The following is a 21,098-nucleotide window of genomic DNA, read 5'->3' as shown; positions in this document are numbered from 1 at the left end:
CTTGTGTGAGTTATTTTAATGCCAGGGAACACTGAGCCTGAGCTGCTGTCTCATGAGTAGCCATTTCCAAGATTAGAATAAAGGTGAGAGTGATGGCGGGGAGATTCTTGGCCTCTTTTTTACGAAGTGTCAGTAGGAGAATTGGATTGATGGGTGTTTAGCTCATAAACTGTCCTGTTGGCATAGAGTAAGAATTTTACAGGTAAAGCCACAGAGCATTGATATTGACAGCTATTCTCTTGTGAGGGAGGAGGCACCAAGTTCAAGATCATTCAGCAGAGCCCCGCTCCAGTCCCTGGCTACACACCAGTCCCTGGGGAGCTTCCAAAACTGCTGACGCCCGATCCTACTCCAGAAGTAAAGGTTTCGCGGGTCCCGGGTGTGGCCTGGGACTCGGGTCATTCTAACCCACTCTGTCTCAGGAACGGGAAAGTAATTCTAACATACAGATAATTATTTGGATTTTCCTGGTTGTTAAAAGCACCAATGTTTATATCCTGGCATGAATTAAAGTTTTGTTAGAATAACTGAGATTTGTTTGAAAGTAAAGGATAAAAATCTCCAGTATGTCCCTATGCATCAGCTTAGTCCCTGCACCCTTCTGTTATCGCCCCTTCCCTCAGCTCACCGAACTCTCGAGAATTGACTGTAATTTAAGACTGTGGGCTAAGAACGCAGTATTTCCCAGTTTCCAGATTTGTTCGCAGTTCCTCAGATTTGTTGCATTGCAGATGTTCTCTTGTTTCTACATGGGCTCCATACACAATGTATTGTTATTGGTGAAGGAATGAGAGGGAATTTTGTTGTACTGTTAAAAAAATTTTCTGTGGTGATAAACTAGTCCTCTGTTTTCAGAAAATATTTATCAATTAATTTGCCATAGAATTAACTCTTTAATAAGAACCCTATGGTTTCACTCATATGCGGGATGTAAAATTGAAGGCAACAAATGTACAAACAGGACAAATAAACAAAAGCTCATAGAAACAGACATCAGTGTGGTGGTTACTGGAGGGGGAGGGCAGTGGGGGGAGGTAGTAAAGGGTAAGGAGGGTCTAATGGTGATGGAAGGAGATTTGACTTTGGCTGGTAATTACACAGTGCAATGTACACATCGCGTATCATAGAATTCTATATTTGAAACCTATTAATTTTATTAGCCAATGCAATCCCAATAAATTTAATATAAAAAGCTTTTTAAAAAGTGCAAAGAAGGCCCTGGCTGTTGTGGTCAGTGGATTGAGTACTGGCCGGCAAACCAAAGGGTTGCCGGTTCGATTCCCAGTCAGGGCACATGCCTGGGTTGCAGGCCAGGTCTCCAGGAGGGGGCACATGAGAGGCAACCACACATTACTGTTTCTCTCCCTCTCTCTCCCTCCCTTCCCCTCTCTAAAAACAAATAAATAATATCTTTTTTAAAAAAAGAGCAAAAAAAAAAGAATTATCTCTGTAATTATCGTAAGTGGGTTAACAATTTAAGTCTATCTTTTAAAATGTTGTATGTTTTAAAATTTACTCTGTAGAAAAATGTTGCTTATTTACCCTGTTAATTTTGGGAAAGCTTTCATCCTTAAATTGTTGTATTCCTACAGTCTGAAGACATTTAAAACAAGTTTTTAAGCCTTCATTAGAGCCTACAGAAGCTAGTAGTACAAGGAACACTTTTTTTGACAAAATGCCTATGTAAATTTTGATATTGTATTAAAACTCTTTTTAAAAAGTTCTGCATAAAATTGAGTATCAAGTGTATGTATTCATCGTAGCAATGGTAATAAATTACTTAATCTCAAAAATTTTTCTCTTGAGAAAACCAGGGAATAAAACTTTAGTTTTTATAATCTCTAAAAATGTCTTCTTAGATGAATTACTGCCATTTGTGACAACATGGGCGGATGTTGAGAATATGATGCTAAGTGAAATAAGTCAGATAGAGAAGGACAAGAACCATACGATTACACTTACACGTAGGATGTAAAGCAAAGCCAAAAATGAACAAACAAAAAACTTAGAAACACAGACATCAGTATGGCGGTTAACAAAGGGGATGAGGGTAGAGGGAGGTAAAAGAGAATAAAAGGGGTCAAATATATGGTGGCAGAAGGAGACTTGACTTTGGATAGTGAGCACAAGGCAATGTATACATGGTGTATTATAAAATTGTACACTTGATACATGTAATCTACCAGTGTCAATGCACTGAATTTAATTTTAAAGGTTTTCGTGAGAAAACTAGATATTACAACTCATTGTAGAGGCTTAAGCTACTGTTTGAGCCAACTGAGAAGTCATCTCAGTTTCTTGTTAGGAAAAGTGACTGCCCTACACGTGAATTTGCAAAGTCCTCCTCACTGTTCTTTCATTTGCTCTTCACCAGGAAAGTTATCTAAAAAAACAGAACAAAATAAAACAAAACAAAAAAAAACCAACACAAAACTCTTTCTCCCCCTCAAAGTCCTGAAATGGAAGCTTATTGGCTCAGCAGGGACAGGGGCCCGGCACTGGACCAATCAGGGGCCCAGTCAGTGGGACCTGGGCCCACTGTGTACTCAGCACATTTGTGAGGCCAACCGTGGACACCTCTGTTGCAGTGGCTAGCAGCAGACCTGCGGCCTTTGTCCCGAGGGCTGGTGTTAACTAGGAGGAGTGCCTTTCTCCCCTTGTTGGAAAGCCTACAGGAGGCTGATTCATTACCAGAATACCTGGAGTGTGGAGATGCAGGAAATGGCAGCTGGGCCCCGGCAGGTGTGGCCCAGTGGATTGAGTGCCGGCCTGCGAACTGAAAGGGCACTGAAAGGGCACCGCTTCAGTTCCCAGTCGGGGCACATGCCTGGGTTGCGGGCCAGGTCCCCAGTTGGGGAATGCAAGAGGCAACTGGTGGATGTTTCTCTGCCTCTCTTTCTCCCTTCATCTCGGTCTAAAAATAAGTAAATAAAATCTTTAAAAAAAAAAAGGGAACATGTTGGGCTTGGGGCTGGCTGGATGTCTGCTGCAGGGGACCAAATACTCAGGCACCCAGAACCTGGGCCTTTACTCTGCCCTGTTCTGGAATTCTTTCTGATTCTTGTTTTTCCATTATGACTGCACCTTGGGCCTCTCGCAGTTCACCTGAACGGTTTATTCTATGGCAGCGACATTATTTTTTAATAGACACCTAAGCCGGAAATTCATCACTCTCGTAAAATCTTGAGGTTGGCAGTCCAGAGCTGGCATGACAGCTCTACTCAATAGTGTTGGTAATCCAGGCTCCTTCTCTTGTTACTTTGTTATGTGCGATCTCGGTTCATAAGATGCCCAGACAGCCCAGAATGGCTGCTGGAGCACCAACAATCACATTGTCTTCTAGCTCCTGAAAAAAAAGAAGATATTTTTAAAAAGGAGACAAAGAGCATCTTACAGTTGCTACATTTTAATCTCGACAGATTTGAAATGCTGCCTGAGTGTCTTAGAGAAGAATCTCTAAGTGTTATTTTTATGCCATCTTTGAGTGGATTTCTCTTCTGCCTGTTGTACTTTCTTCCAAGATAGGTTGGTGCGTACTAGTTTCGGGTGTGGGGTGCTTTTTGACCCTGTACCAATTCTTGGGCTTTCTTGATCACAGGGGTGGTATTTCCAGGTTGAAAACAGCTAGGTTTCACATGGCTTGTAGTTGATACAACATCACATCTTGAGTTATAAACTCAGTGCTTTAATCAGAATCAGAATGCGAGACCTGAATTAGAATCCAATGCATTTTTCCTTCTGCCCAAGTGAGTTTAATGTTTGTTCTCTGCCACTTTCTTTTGTAGGGGTTCCGCTGTTGCAAAAATAATTGGTAATAATGTCAAGAAACTTCAGAAGTTTGCCTCCACGGTCAAGATGTGGGTCTTTGAAGAAACGGTTAATGGGAGAAAACTGACAGACATCATAAATAATGACCATGAAAATGTGAAATATCTCCCTGGACACAAGCTGCCAGAAAATGTGGTAAGACTTTAGGATGAAGAGTATTATACATTTGGTTAATTCTGAAAGTTATGATCTGCTGAGTTAGCACTTGGGACTTGAGGAAGTACAGAGGCTACTTTCTTCTTCCCCTGTTCCTTTCACCCTTCAAGTTTTTCGCTTGTTCAGCTTTGGTTTCCCGGACTCTGAAATGGGCTTTGTTTTAGGTTGCTAGGGCTGCCATAACAGAGCAAATTTGCTATGGCAAATTTGGTCTATTTGCCATAGACCAAATGGCTTAAACAACAGAAATTGATTTGGTCACAATGCTGGAGGCTTCAAGTCCAAGTTCAAGGGGTCAGCAGGGTTGGTTCCTTCTGAAGCTCTCTCCTTGACTTGTAGGTGGCCGCCTTCTTCCTGTGTCTTCGTGTGGTCTTACCTCTCTTTTGTCCATGTCATAATCTCTTCTTCTAAGGACACCAATCATGTTGTATTAGGGCCCATCTACGGACCTTGTTTTAACTTAATTACCTCTATAAAGATCCCCTCTCCAAACGTAGTCCTTTTCTGAGGACCTAGGATTATGTATGAATTTTTGGCAGGATACAGTTGGGCTTATAACAGGTTACTTCCTTGGCATTCAAAGTTCAGGTCACGTCAAAGCTGCATTAAAAAACTTTACCTTTGGCTGCTTGTGTACCTTGTTAAAAGTATATCGTGTACCTGATACGCTTTTTCTAAGTACGTGGATTTTGATCCACTCTCTAGGACACTTAACTCTGGTCTGTAATTAAAATCAGGGTCCAGGTCTAAATTATGGAAGGAGATCAGGGAAAATAGAAAATTGTAAGACTGACAGTTTACAATTCAAGCTTCATCAGTCTGGGAGGGGAAAGTGTATGTTGTAACCTGGCCTCATTCCAGTGGTTTAGTGGGGGAAGGGACAAATGAGCATGAGGAACAAAAAGAGTAGCCTGTTGCTTGACTGAGTGGAGTTTGTGAACCTCTGTTGCCAGCTACACCCCGTGGTAGCTTTCTGTCATTGTTTGAAAACCAAGCATTGTGGCTGCTTCACTCCTGTGGTTAACCAGAGACCCATCTCCTTTGTTAATGAGATACCCATCACTGCACCCATTTATTCACCAAAGCTTCAGGAGCAGGTGCTGTGCACGCAAAGCACCGTGATGGGGTGCTGGAGGCAGAGGGAGGAATGAGATGAATCCAGCAGGAGAGACAGTTTCTAAACTGATACGTGCCCGGAGTTCGGAGCTACAAAGACCTTGCTCACTGAAGATGTTTGTTTGGCTCTTCATTATAGTGCTCATTAGTGTCAAGCACTCTGCTAAGTAGTTTACATATATTGTCTCATGCTCTCAGGAATGCTCCTAGGTTTGGTAAAGGACAAAATTCAACCCAAGTAAAACTTGAAGATCTGATTCGCTTTATTAAGCTATTCACAAATTCCATCTAGCAACTAGAAAGGTGCTCGGAGGAATTGTACAAAATGGAAGGTTCTTATGGGCAGAAAAGAGAGCGGGACAAGAAAGTGAAGAGTCGGGTATTTCCGGCACAGTCACCTTCCTGTTGGGGAAGGCAGGTGGTCTTATCAGGCAGGTTACCTCAGTAGTGTTGATCAGGAAATTGAATTCAGAGTGATTGGTTTAAAAAATTCCACTCTCTGGTACACTTGATCTTGTCTCCATATGAAAGTACAAGTCTTTATTAATTTAGATTGCCTGAACATTGTATCCCATGGTGATGAAGGAAAATGGAGAGATTTTTCTATTTAACTCTGCTGGTCAGAGATGACACCACACCTTTCCATTTTTCGATGCTGCATATTTAATCTACAACAAAAATGTTCAGCCATAACAGCCTTTTTATATTTTAGTTTGTCACCTTTGCATTGCAGAATAAATACTGAATAACCATTTTTATAAAAACAAAAAAAAAATTTTTTTAATTAAAAAAATAAAAAATTCCACTTTTAGGAGAGGCTGAAACTGCTCTTAGGTAAGTTATTAAGTTTTGGTTTGGTGACCTGGCTTAGCAAAAGTGACTCCATTTTGGCTTGTTGATTCTCTCTCCCTCCCTTCCTCCCTTCCTCCCTCCCTCCCTCCCTTCCTTCCTTCCTTCTTTCCATCAGGGTGATACTATTAGTTTTGCTCTTCTGCTGATTCTGATTTTGTAAGGGGAAGAAACCAAGGTTCAGGGGGTTAATGAATTTGTCCAAGGCCACATAGCTGGAGGTTAGGGTTGGAATTTGATTACTGGTGTACCCATTCCTGAGCCTGCTGAATCTGTTGCCTTCTAGACAATGATGATTTTCTCCTCTGCATCACTGAGCTAAGGCCAGGCAGCATTTCCCCATTGCTATTCTTTTCTTTGTCCACTTACAGTTGACATTTAATATTATTTTATATTAGTTTCAGGCCCATGGTTATTCTTGATGCTGTCAGTGGGGAGAGAAAGGGTCTCTTGGGTTCTGAGTTTGGAAGTTCAGTTGTCCAAATGTCTGATGGAAAGAATAAAGGAAGCAGCCAGCTATTCCCACTGCAATGAAAGGCTTTCTATGTGCCCATTGGCTCGAACAAGTTAAGGGTCTTCTGTGGAGCAGGGGAGGGACCAGTCTCACCTAAGCCTCTTGGTTAAAGTGGGGAGGCTTCTTTCCTGGCATTGATGAGCCTCACCTCAAACTGCGGTTCTCTGGCTAAGGAAGAAGGTAGAGCAGACGTTGGCAACAACAGGCAGACTCTGCCAGAGACCATGTGCCCCTGTGCCCTCACACGATGCCCTGACCTCTGCCCGTGTGTCTGTGTTTCTCTGCCTGTGTTGAATTTTAAAACCCATTTTTGTACTTATCTGAAGGAGAAAAGTCATTGTAAGGGCTGACATGTATTGGATGCATGCCGGGTGCTAGACATTTTTTGGAATCATTTATTCTTCACGACAGCGCTCCCAAAGCGCTTAACCAAGGAGTGTTTCCTGTTGGACTTTGTACAGAGCTGGGAGCAGAGCTGAGGAACCAAAAGGCCTTGGCGAAGTGCCCAGGGATTAGCAACGGCAGGAAGCCATGATCACTCCTGAAAGGGCCAAGGGACAGACCAGCGTCACCAAACCACCCAGACAAGAGCTTAGAGCTATGGAAGAGGGGCCACCTGGCAGGAAGTATAATGGTAGAATGAAGTCCAGCCAGCCTACCTGCGAGCCCAGGCAGGCGTGGCCCAGGAGGCTCATAAACCCCCTCACCTGCGTCTCATCCCACCTCGGATCCCCTGACAGGGCCCCCCTTGGGCTGAAGCCAGTTGGAAGGCAGAGAGCCAGGGTGCCCAGAGGAAACAGTCCATATTAAGAAGCCCCCTGGGGAACAGAGAGTGTCAGAAAAGGGCAGAAAACAGATTGGGGGGTTGGGAGGGCACCAGAGAACAACCCATACAGTGTTACGATGACTCCCTTTTACAGGTAAGGAAACTGAGACATGGAAAGGCAGGACCCTCCTGGCTTTGGATGCAAGTCGTGAATGAGGAAGGCAGAGCACAGCCCGCACTTCCTTAACTGTCTGCACAGTGCTCTCTGCACAGAGTAGGCGTCTGATAAAGGGTCGGAGAGTGAAAGCATTTGTGCCAGCATGTTTTGGTGCAGGAGTAATGATTTTCTCCGCTTCGCCATGGCAGGTTGCCGTCCCAAACCTCAGCGAGGCCGTGCAGGACGCAGACCTACTGGTGTTTGTCATCCCCCACCAGTTCATCCACAGAATCTGCGACGAAATCACTGGGAAAGTGCCCAAGCAGGCGCTGGGAATCACGCTCATCAAGGTGACTTGCCTGCCACTGACGGCATTAGTTTCTTGAACTTTCCTCTGTTGGAGATAAGAAAGTGATGGGAGGTTATGGCAGGTTTTGGGGTAATCAAAACCATACATCCCAGGAGCCTAGCTTAGCTCAAATTTACGAGGAGACTGTGTTCTATGGCAGGTGCGGTGGGGTGGGGGTGGGGGCGGGGGGCTCCATCCGGTGCACCTTGCCATCAGAAATAACCTTCCCCACCAGTTTGTAGGTCTCAGCTGGCGTTCTGGAACTCGCCAGGGGTCTGGATTAGTTCCCACTCCTGGTGTTTTCTCTAAAGAGGGAGCTTGTAATCAGCAGTCCACAAACCAGTCCTAAAGATCAATAGAAAAAATTCTGGAGGTTCATGGTCTTCCATGTGGAGGGGGGATTGCATTTTTATTAATTTTAATCTTTAACTGAAATGAGCATTTTCTTCATTTATGAAGGAAGACCACAGGGCAGAGTTTAATAACAGTATTCGCAGGACCTGGCACTCTCTTGTCAATAGAAATCATAGACACGTTCACGTCACTTTACAATGGCTTCAGATATCTCAAGTATCATTTATGCTCATCACTACTTTGAAATTACAATAATTATTAGATCTGCCATGACATCTTCTAATTGCATTAATAAAACAGCACATATGTTACTTTATCAAAAATTGGGAGGGTTTTGTTTTTTTTAACATTTTGGTAACTATAGTTCAATATAAGTGGCTTCCTAGGTAATCTTAAGTATTTTGCCTTATGCATATGAAATTCTGCGAATGAGATCATACCCTTCACAAGACTGATCCAGGAGATGCCCACATTGTAGAAAGGCTTAAGAACCCCCCAGATGCAGGGGTGTCCAACCTGCGGCCCGTGGGCCCCATGGGGCCCAAGATGACTATGAACGCGGCCCAACTTAAAACTTCTTTTTTTTTTACTCATCAGTTTTTGTTAGTGTTTGTGTATTAAATGTGTGGCCCAAGACAACTCATCTTCCAATGTGTCCGGGAGGCACGAAAAGGTTGGACGGCCCTGTAGCCTAGGGAGACTCAGTTCTAGAGTGTTCGTAGATGAATGTTTATGAAAGCAAAGGGACGTGACTCCCTTGTCAGTCAGCAGCTGACTGCATAAGCAAATGGTGGACTGTTCATTCTGGGGTATTGCACAGTAGTAAATAGGAACGAACGAGAGTGTTCATGAAGCCACATGGGTGAATCTCTAAAATAATAATGTTGCATAAGATAGCACGTCACATATGAACAGTACGATTCCATTTATAGGCTTTCAGAAATAGGCATCATGACTTAATGGATTGTTTAGGGACACTTACATGTGGCAAAAGGATCAAGAAAAGCCAGGGAGTGGCGCATAAGGAATCCAGGGTAATGGCTCTCCCTGGAGGGTCGCTGAACTTGGGGAGAGGCGCAGGGGACTTTGGTTATGTCCGTCATGTGCTGCCGCTTAACCCGGTGGCTACGCATCCAAGGTGAGCAGACATGTTCGTTTTCTTTTCCTTTTCTTGTTATTCTTGAAACAGGACATGCACAGCACCTATGTGTTCTCTTGTGGGAGATATTTTTCAGGATGACGTGCCATAGGATGTCTGAATCTAGAACTTATAAAGCAGCGATCCCAGACCTCTCCTGTTTTGGCGGAGTGTTCCTCCCTAACTCCCCAACCTCCTTCTAGGGCATAGACGAGGGCCCGGAAGGGCTGAAGCTCATTTCTGACATCATCCGCGAGAAGATGGGCATCGACATCAGTGTGCTGATGGGAGCCAACATTGCCAACGAGGTGGCTGCTGGGAAGTTCTGTGAGACCACCATTGGTGAGTGTTGGCCGGGCCATGGGAGCCTGGGCCTTCGGCGATTTTTTGCTTTTATCCTTTTTATTGGACTTACTGAGGTGACAGTGGTCAACAAAATTATACAGGTTTCAGGTGCACAGTCCCACCGCACATCATTTATCCCCCTATACCCTCCTCCACCTCCCTCCACCACCCCATCCCCCAGCAACTGCTATACTGTTGGCCCTGTCCATGAGTTTTTCACTTTTTAAAAAATATTTTTTGCTAAATCCCTCCAACCCTCCCCTGCAGCCTTCCTCACCCCCGAACAGCTGTCACCTTGCGCGCTCTCTTGAGTCTGTCTCTGTTTTGCCTATTATTTCATTTTGTTCATTAGAGTCCACATATGACTGAAATCACATGGTGCTTGTCTTTTCTCTGACTGGCTTATTTCCCTTAGCATGATGCGCTGCACGTCCATCCATGCTGTCGCAAAGGGTAGGGTTCCCTTCTTTTTTATGGCTCAGTAACGTACATTTTCCATTTCTGGTATTTCCTGTGGTGGACTCTTCCCTGCCCCCTTAACTTTCCTGAGGTGGACCTTTAATGGGGTGGGGACTTTAATGTAAGGAGGCTATTTCATGGGCCCAAAGTGTCTTCAACAATCTCCAGACTGAAAGTAAAGACAAGGAGACCATTGTGACTCGTCATGCACCACTAACAAATGATTGAGGTTAAACACAAAAAAATGGAAGGTTGCTTGTACCAAGGAGCAGGCAGTTACAGCCATGGTGGGGGCCCCCCGGCCTTCGACACCCGGCTTCTCTTTCCTCATAAATGCCAGTGTCTGGAGCCTCCCTGGATACCAATGAGATCTGAGAACTGGCAGGAATGATCCCAATTTTCAGGCACGTAAGCTGAGGCTTCGGGAGTAAGTTACCTGCCCCAAGATCACACAGCTAATACTGAACCCAGGCATGAACTTGGGTCTCCTGTTCCCTGAAATAGAAAGTTCTTTCTAGTCTTACACAACATTAGTGTTACAAAAAACTTTGTTTCTTTTAAAAAGGGCTTTGGAATTTTCAACTGATTGTGTACCGTATTAAAGGACTCGTAGAAGAGTAATATTCTTGTATTTGCAGTTGTTTTGCAAGAGTTTATTTAGATTTTTCTATCACTCCAGGACTTAGCTCCACCCTTGTCAAACACCTGAGCAATGGGAGCCATTTGTTCTCGGCAGCTATGGGAAAGGAAGCTCCGAGAGAGACCAGGCTCTCCTGACTGAGGTGGGAGGCATGGAGCACATGTATCTCCTGATTCTCACACATGCCTGCAAGTTCGGGCATTTTCACTTTTTCTTTTTGCATGTTTTCTATGTATTTATTTACTTATTTAGTTATTTAAAATCCTCACCCAAGGATATGTTTATTGATTTTAGAGGAAGAGGAAAAGGGCGGGGGGCGGGGAAGAGAGAGAGAAACATTGATTGGTTGCTTCCCATACACGCCCTGACCAAGGACTGAACCCTCAGCCTTATGTATGTGGGATCATGCTCCAACGAGCTGAGCCACCTGCCTCGGGCTTCCCTTTATTTTTAATTTACAGAGATATCATGTCATTATTGTGGAAAACAGAATCAAAAGAAAACCACTTTTATCATTTCATTTTCATTATTTTTTTCTATTTTTCCAGACAATTTATGCCCATAGTTTAGTTATGTGTTGTTTTATAATTGCTTTATTAACATGTAACAAACAACGTTCAAAGTCCAGCATACATCTTCATAGCTGCACAGTATTCCATCAACAATCCCATATACTTGGGCACTTAAAACTCCTTTTTTCAGAGACAGTATTTTTGGAGAGGAGAGGTGTCACAAGTAATATAAAGAAGGAAAAAAGTGGTCTACAAAGCCATTTCCCAGGTTGATATTTTCAAAAGCAATATAACCACAGGTAAAGAAATTCAAACAATATGAGAAGGAATAAAATTAGAATTAAAATTGTAATTTCCCACCTACTCCCTCTTCCTCAAGGAAGTCACTGTTGGCAGTTTCTACATATCCTTTCAGAAAAAATTTTATATATGTATATATACTACTGTATTTATAGGTTCTATTTTTTCTACAGTGAATTCTTTTATCCATCTGTGATTTTAATAAAAATCTGTGAAATTATCATGTAATTGTTTCTCAAAAAAATTTGTTAACTGGTTGTTTCTACTCAGTCATATTTGCCGGTACTCAATCAGCAATCGGTTTTGCCATTAGTTGGTTGGGATTGACTGGTTACCCCAATCATTCCATAAGGCAGAGACTTCCTCTTCAATTCTTGACTGAAAGCTTTGTGTCTGCATGTCGATTTTGGCGAAGCTTTTTACCTGCCTCTAAGCCGTGTTTGTTGTAGGAGTTCCCAGTGAGGTGCACTAGGTTCTGCTGGTTTGCAGAGACACACGAAAGCCCGGAAGTCACGCCTGTCTCCCTCTGGCTGCTGTTCACCCGGTGCTTGCACTGCCTTTGCTGTGGGTTAGGCCAGGGTTACCAAGAGTGATCTGAATTAAATTAAGAAAAAAAATTGAAATTAACATAGAACGCAAAGATGATATTTTCTAAATTGTCTTACATAACCTGAATTTAATCATGAGAAAATATCAGAAGGCCCAAAGTAAGGGGAATGTTACTATACACCTGGCCCACACTCTTAAAATGCCGTTGTCATAAATGACAATGAAAGGCTTGATGGAGTGTCACAGGCTAAGGAAGATCCAAGGAGTGAAGGACAACACTGCCGTCACTGTGAAGATTAGAATACGGTTGTATGGTAGATAATTGTATCAACATTATATTTTCTGTATTTGATAATTGCACTGTGCTTATTCAGATGGCCTTCCTTGATGCCATTAGCAACCAAGTTATTTTTAATTATGGTAGATTCAGGAATTTTAGCTCACTTGAGTCTTCCACAGAAGAAAAAGAAAAAAAATGGCATCGTTTTTAGTATCTTGTGTAAATACTAATTGGCATGGTGAATCACAGTGCCCTCTTGTGGTGAGAGTTCCCTTCATTCTTGGGACAGACCTCACAGAATCCAAGACTACTCAGTTGTCCCACAAATATTTTTCAAAGCCTATTATGTGTCAGGCATGGCACTAAGTGTCGAGGATGCATAAGCTCTTTGTGGCACTTCTAAGCACAGAGACAAATATGGAATCACAGGCCGAAATGGGGATTTCGAAGGAGTCTTGTTAAAATAAGAGGTTGGTTCTCTCTCAAACCTGGCATGAAAGAGAAGGGGATTTTCCAGTCTTTTGGTTCATACTCAGTTTGGTACAGCCCATCCGCATGGCTACTGGGCATTACCTGTTCTGTACCAGGTGGCCTGGTCCCTGCTTGCCACATTACTGCTTATGACTGGTAATAATATGGTTAGTGTTTTCTTATCCAGGACTTAAAATAATTTTTTTGAAGTACATTTGGGGAAAAGTGTTCATTGTTGTAAATCAAGCTCACCTCTCTGGTGGACACTGAGTAATTGGCAGCCACCGAGGAACCGACAGACCCCACTCTGTCTCGGAGCGCTCGCCCCGCTGCGTGTTTTTCAGACGGCCCGCAGCCGCAGACAGCTGGAATCAGGGCCCTGGGGTGAGGGGCTTGTCTGCGATGCTCATAAAGCATCCTTGCTGTTGGAGGCACTGAGCAGTGGCCCAGGGTCAGAGACAGACGAGACAGACAGCGATGATGTCATGATGTGGAGGGTGGGGGGCTAGCTTGCGCAGCCCAGGTGACAAAATGGTGTTGCACTGAATCACCCAGGTGGCCTGGCGACTCTTTAAAAAAGGAAGAGAACCATTTGCTCAAACTGACACAGTGATAATATTTGGAAAAAGATCAACGTAGATAAATAATAAGTAAGAACTATGCTTGTAGAATAGAAAATGTTTCCAGGTATCAGGTGTAGATATTTTAAACTCTTTATAATGGAAAATTTCCTTGAAAACAAATCAGAGTAGGCACAACAGAATCCTAACCCCAATGTACCCCATGCCCAACTTTAGTAATGAGTGGCCTCTGGCAGTTCTGGGTTCATCTGTGCCCCCCCCCTCTCTTCCCTCTCCCCTGGATTGTTCTGACATTATATTACTTGGGGGTATAACTTTAATGGTGACAATCACCTTTCTTTCTGCATTGGAAGAATAGAGCTCTTCTGTCATGTTTGTTTGGTTTTTGCTTATTTATCTTCTCTCCCCTCTTGCAACCCCCCGGAGAGGCAGTGTAGCACAGAGAGAGCTCTGCCTCCTAGCAGCTGTGTGACTGTGGGCAGGTGGGTAAGGCTCTCTCAGCTTCCTGCCTGTAAATGGGGACATTATAGTCACAAGCATGGGAAGTGTCACCCAGCCCATCATCCTTCCTTGGGACCCTGAGTACTGACTGTGACCAATAGCCTGTTTTGACACCTGATTCTTATGTAACCTCACAATGGCCCTAAGAGCCTAAGAGTGCTGTAGTGTTTGACTCATGAGGAAGCTGAGGCTAAAGGAAGTCTGAGGTTTGCAAACTTGTCTGCCCACTGAAATAGCCGGGGGAACTTCAAAAACTACTGAGGCCTGCTCTACCCCCGAGGCCGATTTAATTGGCCTGGGATGTGACCTGGGGTTTGGTGTCTTCAGAGATCCCCAGGTGACCGTAATGTGCAGACCAGCTTGGGAACAAGCCTGGGAGCCTCGAGGCAGGCGGAGCCCGAGCAGCGTGGGCCTCAGCGAGCCGCCTGCCGCCTGTGTGGGGACGCTGACTTGGGGGCCAGGACCCCCAAGTCATCCTGATTTCCAGAGCCCTCCCAGAGCTGAGCCCCACGCTGGTCCCCCCACAACCAGAGCGCATTTCACATCTGGATTTATGTGTACGATTTGATTTCTGTTTGTTGTTGGTTTTAACCCCAAATCCCCAAACAGAAAGAAAGTGCAAAAACTGCTGAGCACCCATCTCATTGTAGGAACTGTCCCCGTGGTGGCAGCCTGACAGTAGTGGAGAAAAGGACCCCGAAGGCATTTCTGCCTTCCACAGTTTAATCAGTAGGAAATATTTGTCAGCATTGTAACAGTTCTCTATTGCCACACAGTGATGCAAAGTACCAACAGTCACAGAATCTCGGTGGCATACTAACTAAGCCTAGCTAACACATCCGTGGGGCCACTGGGGGTCCGCAGATCCTGGCTGGGACAGTGGGGGTGGCTCTGCTCCATGTGTCTGTCACCTTCCTGCTGGGCGCAGTGGGCTAGCTGGGGCATCTTCTTCTCACAGGGAAGGCAGAGGTACAGGGGGGCCAGCCCCGCAGCACAGCGGACCTCAAGCTTCTGCTACTTTGTGTCTGTTAATGTCCTGTTGACCAAAGCGAAACACATGGCTGAGCCCAAAGGTGGCCGGTGGGAAAAATGCCCGCTGGTTGTGAGTCTAAGTATATAACGCAGTCAGGCTTAACATCCGAAAGGGATGCGCTCTCCTCTCAATGAAACAGGGTGAATGATTTTATTTTAAGATGTTATTTATTTATTTTTAGAGGGAAAGAGAGAAACATTGATCAGTTGCCTCTTGTACGCCCTCAGCCAGATCGCAACCCAGGCACGTGCCCTGACCGGGAATCAAACTGGCGACCTTTTCACCTGCAGGAAGATGCCCAACTCAGTGAGCTACACCAGTCAGGGCAGGGTGAATGATTTTGAACAATAATCTGTTACACATGTAAACAAAGAAATTGAGGTTGTCAGTGTTTATGGTAGCAAAAATTTGCAGCAATTTTAGATTTCAAACACTAGAAACTTAAATATAATACATAGACATAGCAAAATACAAAGCAGCCATTTGAAATGATGTAGGAAAAATATGCTGTCGTTGGAAATTAGTCATGCCATAAAAAGGAAGAAAGAAGATTATGAAATCACATATACATTATGCTTCCACTTTTAGAAAAACTATGTATATTCATATTTCAGTAAGTTAAAGATGTCTGCCAGATTATTAGTGATCATCTGTGGTGAAATCCTGGAATATTTTTATCCTCCTTTTCTCCTCTTATGAATTTTCTCAATTTTCTTTAATGACCATATGCTACTTTTATAATAAGAAAAAACTTATTTTAAACTGTGTTAGGTGTGGAAATTAAGATTAGACACTGTTATGAATTTCCGTTTTTCTGACCTTTCAACAGGCAGCAAAGTAATAGAGAACGGCCTCCTCTTCAAAGAGCTTCTGCAGACTCCAAATTTTCGAATCACAGTGGTTGACGACGCAGACACTGTTGAACTTTGTGGTGCTCTTAAGGTAAAGTCCGCCTTTTATTCCTGCTCCAGGAGAGGGGTTCTCCATGCACGGCCACCGCGAGCACTCTGGGTCTCATCCTGAAGAATGGGTCCTGTGTTCTCTGCACTTGCTTCGGCAAAGGATAGTGAATTGAGAGCCTTGTTCTTCACTTCCTGCTTTGCCCTAGCCTTTCCTGGGCGGTTCGAGTTCCTCTCTCACTTCTGATTTGCTTTTACTTATAAATCCGGGACAATTGTGGTGATTCTGTCCTTTGGACAGTTGGCAGCATTAATATTGGGGAAGCAGCGAGAACACTCTGATTGTAGAGTTTTACCTGGGAGCAAAGTCTTCTTATTAATTCATATCTTTCTTCTCACATGTTCTCTTGAGTAGGAAAAGGAATTGTTTTCTCTGAATTGTGCTACTCTCTTGGTTTAATGGTTCAGTTGGTTGCTCCTGTTAAAAGAAAAAAGTCTGCTGCTTGCGGAGGTGTTTTCCAAGAATGGTTTTATCTCAGGGGAAAGATCAGATTAAAGAAGTAGCTCCTATTGGCCAGGGGCTTGGGAGGGTAGAATAAAAGGAAGTGTCCACCCTTGGGATCCTTCCAAGGTCCCTCTCAGTATCCTGACCCTGGGAAATAACCAGCTGGGAGCTGGGTTGCTGAGTCATTTCTTTTGTAGCAACAGCTGCTTTTCAGGAATTTGAGCACCTAGCGAAGATGTTAGGTGATCTGGCATGTACCTCGCCTGGGCAGGAATTGCAAAGGTTAAAAGAACGTCTTCCTACCCCTTCTCTAAATTGCACGTCCTGTTTTCGCATCAGAATTTAAAACCACTTTCTAGAATTAATATTGTGTGCATATGTGTGGTCACATGTCCTTATACCATGAGAATTTTAACAATTAAAGCCAATCAAAGACCCGGGCTCCCAGGCAGCACGTGTCCACATTTCTAAATGCGTGTGTGGGCGTTCCTCACATTATAGGCAGGTCCTGTTGTAGCTGGCTTTGGCTGCTTTGTTTATTTTTGTTGGTTGGGATTTTTATGTGTTTTTAATAGGCCTTCATTAGTTTAATGACCACTCGACAGCAGGGACATCCTGGATGCCTAATTGCTCAGCACCGGTCTGTGTCGCTCCAAAGCTGTTTTTAAGTGGCTGGCTATTTTGGGGGCAGATGGGGAAGCTGTGCGATCCTACCCAGAACGAAGGGTGCTGGGGGAAAAGGTGCTGGAGGGACAGGTCTGGGAAGGCTCCGCTGATGGGATGCGTGCCAGCCCTGTGTCTGAGCTTAGGATGGCTTCTCGTTTTCCTTGGCAGGAAGCCCGTGAGAAGGTTGGTACCTGCTACCACTCCAGAGTGGCTCACTAAGGGTGGGGGTAGAGGGGAGTTGAGAACCCTCTACCACCCTTCTCCTGGGCCATCCTCTGAAGCAGGATCAGCTACCTGTCAGTTTGCATCAGAGCTGGGATTTTTGAAAACCATGCAACAGGCATTTTGGCAGTAATTGAGTCTAACCACGCTGTCATTCAGATAAGGAGACAGAGATCCAAAAAGAGTAAATGACTCAGATGTAGCAAATATTGGCACAGCCCTGGTATCCGTGCAGGTTTTAAGAACCTTGGTCCGGTGTTCCTGGGTCACCGTGTCCAGCCGGAATTATCTGGGTTGTGCCTGGGCAGCTGAATGAAGCGAATCCCCCCCTTGTCAGAGCCTGCCAAAGCAAGGACAAATGGGCGTGTGTTTGTTTTATTACATAATTAACTGTGGTGGGGATTTTTAAATAACTTTTTAAAAAAGATTTTATTTTTAGAGAGGGAAAAGAGAGGGAGAGAAACATCAATGTGTGGTTGCACTTCGTGCGCCCCCTGCTGGGGACCTGGCCTGTAACCCAGGCTTGTGCCCTTCACTGGGAGTTGAACCAGCAACCCTTTGGTTCTCCGGCTGGCACTCAGTCCACTGAACTACACCAGCCAGGGCTTATTGTTGTGTTTTCCTAATTATAAAAGTCATGCACATTATACACAGCAGAAAGGTAGAAAGCACCAAGGAGAAAGTGAGAGTCACCGAGAACCCTTACCTCCCAGTGTCAGTGATGGCTGTATGCCCTTCTAATCCATTAGCAAGTGTGGGCATGACCCCTTTCTAAAACAAAGACTGGATCTTACTGTTCAAAGAGTTTGACATATTTTACTTCCTTTCGCATTGACGACCTTTAGTAAGCTTCTCCATACTGGCAAATTTAAAAAATGTACACTCTTCTTTTTTTGTGCTCAAAAACATGAAGGCGTGTGCCTGGGAAAAATATAGGACATTCCTTATAAGGGTAAAAATAAAGAAAATTCAAAGGAATTACACAAAATCATTTGGTACCAGTGCATCTCCCTGCCTTCAGGATGTCCTGCATCTCCTCCCTGTGTTAATCTCTGAATCAGTAACAGAATATTGTTTAAGTATCAACTTTATTTAAGCATAATTAATGTACATTAGATTGCACCTGTTTAAAGTATGCAACACAATGAGTTTCCGCAGTTGCGTAGCTATGCTCTGAAAATCACCACCACAGTACAGGGCGTTTGCGTCACCTCCAGGCAATTCCGCATGTCCCTTTGCAGTTCGGAACCCCCTCCCTGCCCCAGCCAGGCAGCCATTGAGCCGCTTTCTGCACTAAACCTTGCATTCTCCAGAAATGTTACAATGAAGTTTCTCAGGATATACACTTCTGTGTCTGGCTTCTTTCACTGGGGATGTGTTTTTGTTTTAATGTAAATTTTAAGAGGTGCTTCATGCAGAATAGTACAAAACTCATAAGTATATAGCTCAACCTATGTTATCATTTTAATAGCTGCTTTATCAGGATTAAGTCTCTTTAACAGAGACCCAAAGTAATAGTGGCTGAACAGGTAAAAGTTTATTTCTTACGTAAAAATCCTGAACCCATATAACAACTCCATTGCACAGAATTCTTAGGACTCCAGCTCACAAGCCCTTGCTGTGTTTGCCCTGCTGTGTAGAGGGATCATAAAAACTTACTTCTGGTGATAACTCTTATTAAACTTAAACCTCAATTTAACTTCTTTAAGAGAGATGTAAAAACTTTCTCTTGATTGCCTTCAGCTCAAAATCATTCCCATCCTAAAGTGGCGCATCTTGGGAAGCCTGTTCTAAACCCCTTCATCATCCTCATTTCTTAGATGGTCACCAGAGCTCCAACCATCTCATCTGCCTTCCAGGCAGCAGGGTTAAAAATAAAAGGAAACAGGACAAAGGCCACGTGACAGCTGTCTTTTAAGGCCAGTTCTGGGAAGTCGCAATGTTATACTTCGCTTTCAACTCGATGGGCAGCGCTTGATTGTGTGACCATTCCGCGCTGTGAGAGAGGTTGGCAAATAGTTTTTTCCACCCCTGGGTAGCCCTGTACTTGCATGAAAATCAGGGACTCCTTTACTCTGGAAAAAGGGGAGCAGGTTGGGGGATCAACCCATAGCCTGTGCCCCAGGCACATGATGTGCCTTTGCAGGGCTGCCTACAGTGAGGGCGGCCCCTCCGGATTGCTGGGTATATAGGTTCCCTCCAGGGTTTGGCCTCGCTAAACCCTGCAGTGATGGCAGCCCTGTGCCTAGTCTCAAGCCAGGGCCCCTGCCAGAACCTATTAGCCGTATAGGGCCATTTGCATTTCCATTCAAATTAAGTAAAACTTTAAAAAAAATTTTAATTCACTTCCTGAGTCACAATAGCCCCATTTCAAAGGCTCAGTAGCCATGTGTATGTCAGTAGCCAGTGACTACGGGACCCTTTACTGAAGGGGCAGATATAAAATATTTACATCATTGCGGAAACTTGTGCTGGATGGTGCTCCCCTGGCGAAGGCAGCTTCTTTCAGGTGCCTGGCCTGGTGCACAAAATGCAGTCGGGACCTCAGCCCAGTTGGACCACTCAGCCAGGCCGCCCCCTACAGGGCCCAGCCTGCGAACCGCACGCGGTGCATTGCCTTGCAGTAAGCCCACGCTCTGCAGACGGAGCCTCATCCTGGGTCGAGTGCACTGGGAGCTGGGAAGAGTCGGCCGGCTTGTGGACTTACAGAGAACGGTGAATGCCAACCGGGCTTCAGTGAAGCCTTTCTTCCTGGTGGTGAGACTGTTGGCATAGCCTGCAGGTAGCCTGGGCTGCTTCCGTTTCGTTTTCTTTCTGTGGGAGGATGGGAGCGGAAGGAACCGAGTCCCGCCCCACCCACCCCAATTCAGAATTGCAAAGGTGGCGCTTTGGAGTGGGCGAACACCTCAAGTATTGCCATCACTCAGGAAATGGAGCAGGGCTGAAGCACGTCTGTCTTCTGAAAATCATGGTATTTTTAGCTCCAGAACAGTTTCAAGCAGATTTAAATGCATGGTGGATAATGATAACTTTCACAGCTGAGCGATCTCTGAGGACATCTGCTCGAATGCTATTCAAACACAATCTGACTGGCTCAGTGTGTTTATTTTTCTTTTGACAGTGATAAGTGGTGAGGGAGAGAGCGAGGATTTCAAGATCCATCATAAGATGATTAAACTGGGTTGGGGCCCAGATTCCCCTCAGATGGGAGGAGCTCACCTGCAGTAGCCCCTGTTCCCCCGCTCCTCCACGCGGGGAGGTTAGATGTCTAGTGGGGACTGTGAGGTGGTCCCAGTCTGTGTGCCCTGAAGTGAAGGGGCCGAGAGGGTGGCCGGAGCCCCCAGGCATGGGCACCTTCACCCGCCTCTTCTCTGAATGCAGTGACATGAAAGCTCAGAAGCACTGCTTTGGAGCTCAGGATTCATCCTTACAGCTCCTGCTTGGATGCTTCCAGTGACGGACAGCTCGCTCCTTTGCCTCTAAGGCTTTTCAGTTGGGTAGAGTCAGCTCTTCCTATTAGAAAGTTCTTTTGTTGACTCTGAGGTAGCCCCCCGTGCCTTTCACTCTCAGGCCCTGGAGCAGTGGGGTTTGGCCCACTCCTCAGAGAGGACTCAGGAGCCAGGTCCTGGCTTGGAAATCCAGCTCTGCAGGGCCTGACTGTGGGACCTGGGGCTACCGGTCCTGTGTGCTTGAGTTTCCTCACTTCCCACTGTGCACAGAAAAGGGCCTGCCTTGTAGGAATGTTGTGAAGATTAAATGCATTAATATTGTATGAAGAACGTAGAACAGTTCAAGAAGGTTAACTTTTGATGTCATTTTTATTATTTTCCCCCATAAATCTTTTCTCCTCCTGGGCCTATCCTTATTACTTTCGAAGCCTCCATGAAGGCCAGATAGGCACTGCCCTT

General features: G+C 44.8%; 1 protein-coding gene across 1 annotated transcript in view; it reads left to right on the top strand.

Moving 5' to 3' along the window:
* The window catches only part of GPD1L (glycerol-3-phosphate dehydrogenase 1 like), a 39,837-nt gene that overhangs the window by 7,760 nt on the left and 10,979 nt on the right, over positions 1–21,098 (top strand). Inside the window, exons 2-5 of the mRNA XM_054595534.1 lie at positions 3,786–3,963; positions 7,596–7,736; positions 9,431–9,569; positions 15,728–15,840. Coding sequence (XP_054451509.1) covers positions 3,786–3,963; positions 7,596–7,736; positions 9,431–9,569; positions 15,728–15,840 — 571 coding nt within the window. The remainder of the gene's footprint in view (positions 1–3,785; positions 3,964–7,595; positions 7,737–9,430; positions 9,570–15,727; positions 15,841–21,098) is intronic.

This window comes from Pteronotus mesoamericanus, unplaced genomic scaffold (assembly GCF_021234165.1).
Source record: "Pteronotus mesoamericanus isolate MK-2021 breed Mesoamerican mustached bat unplaced genomic scaffold, CSHL_Meso_final scaffold_54, whole genome shotgun sequence".
NCBI lineage: Eukaryota > Metazoa > Chordata > Mammalia > Chiroptera > Mormoopidae > Pteronotus > Pteronotus mesoamericanus.
This window is presented reverse-complemented; position numbering and strand designations above follow the sequence as displayed.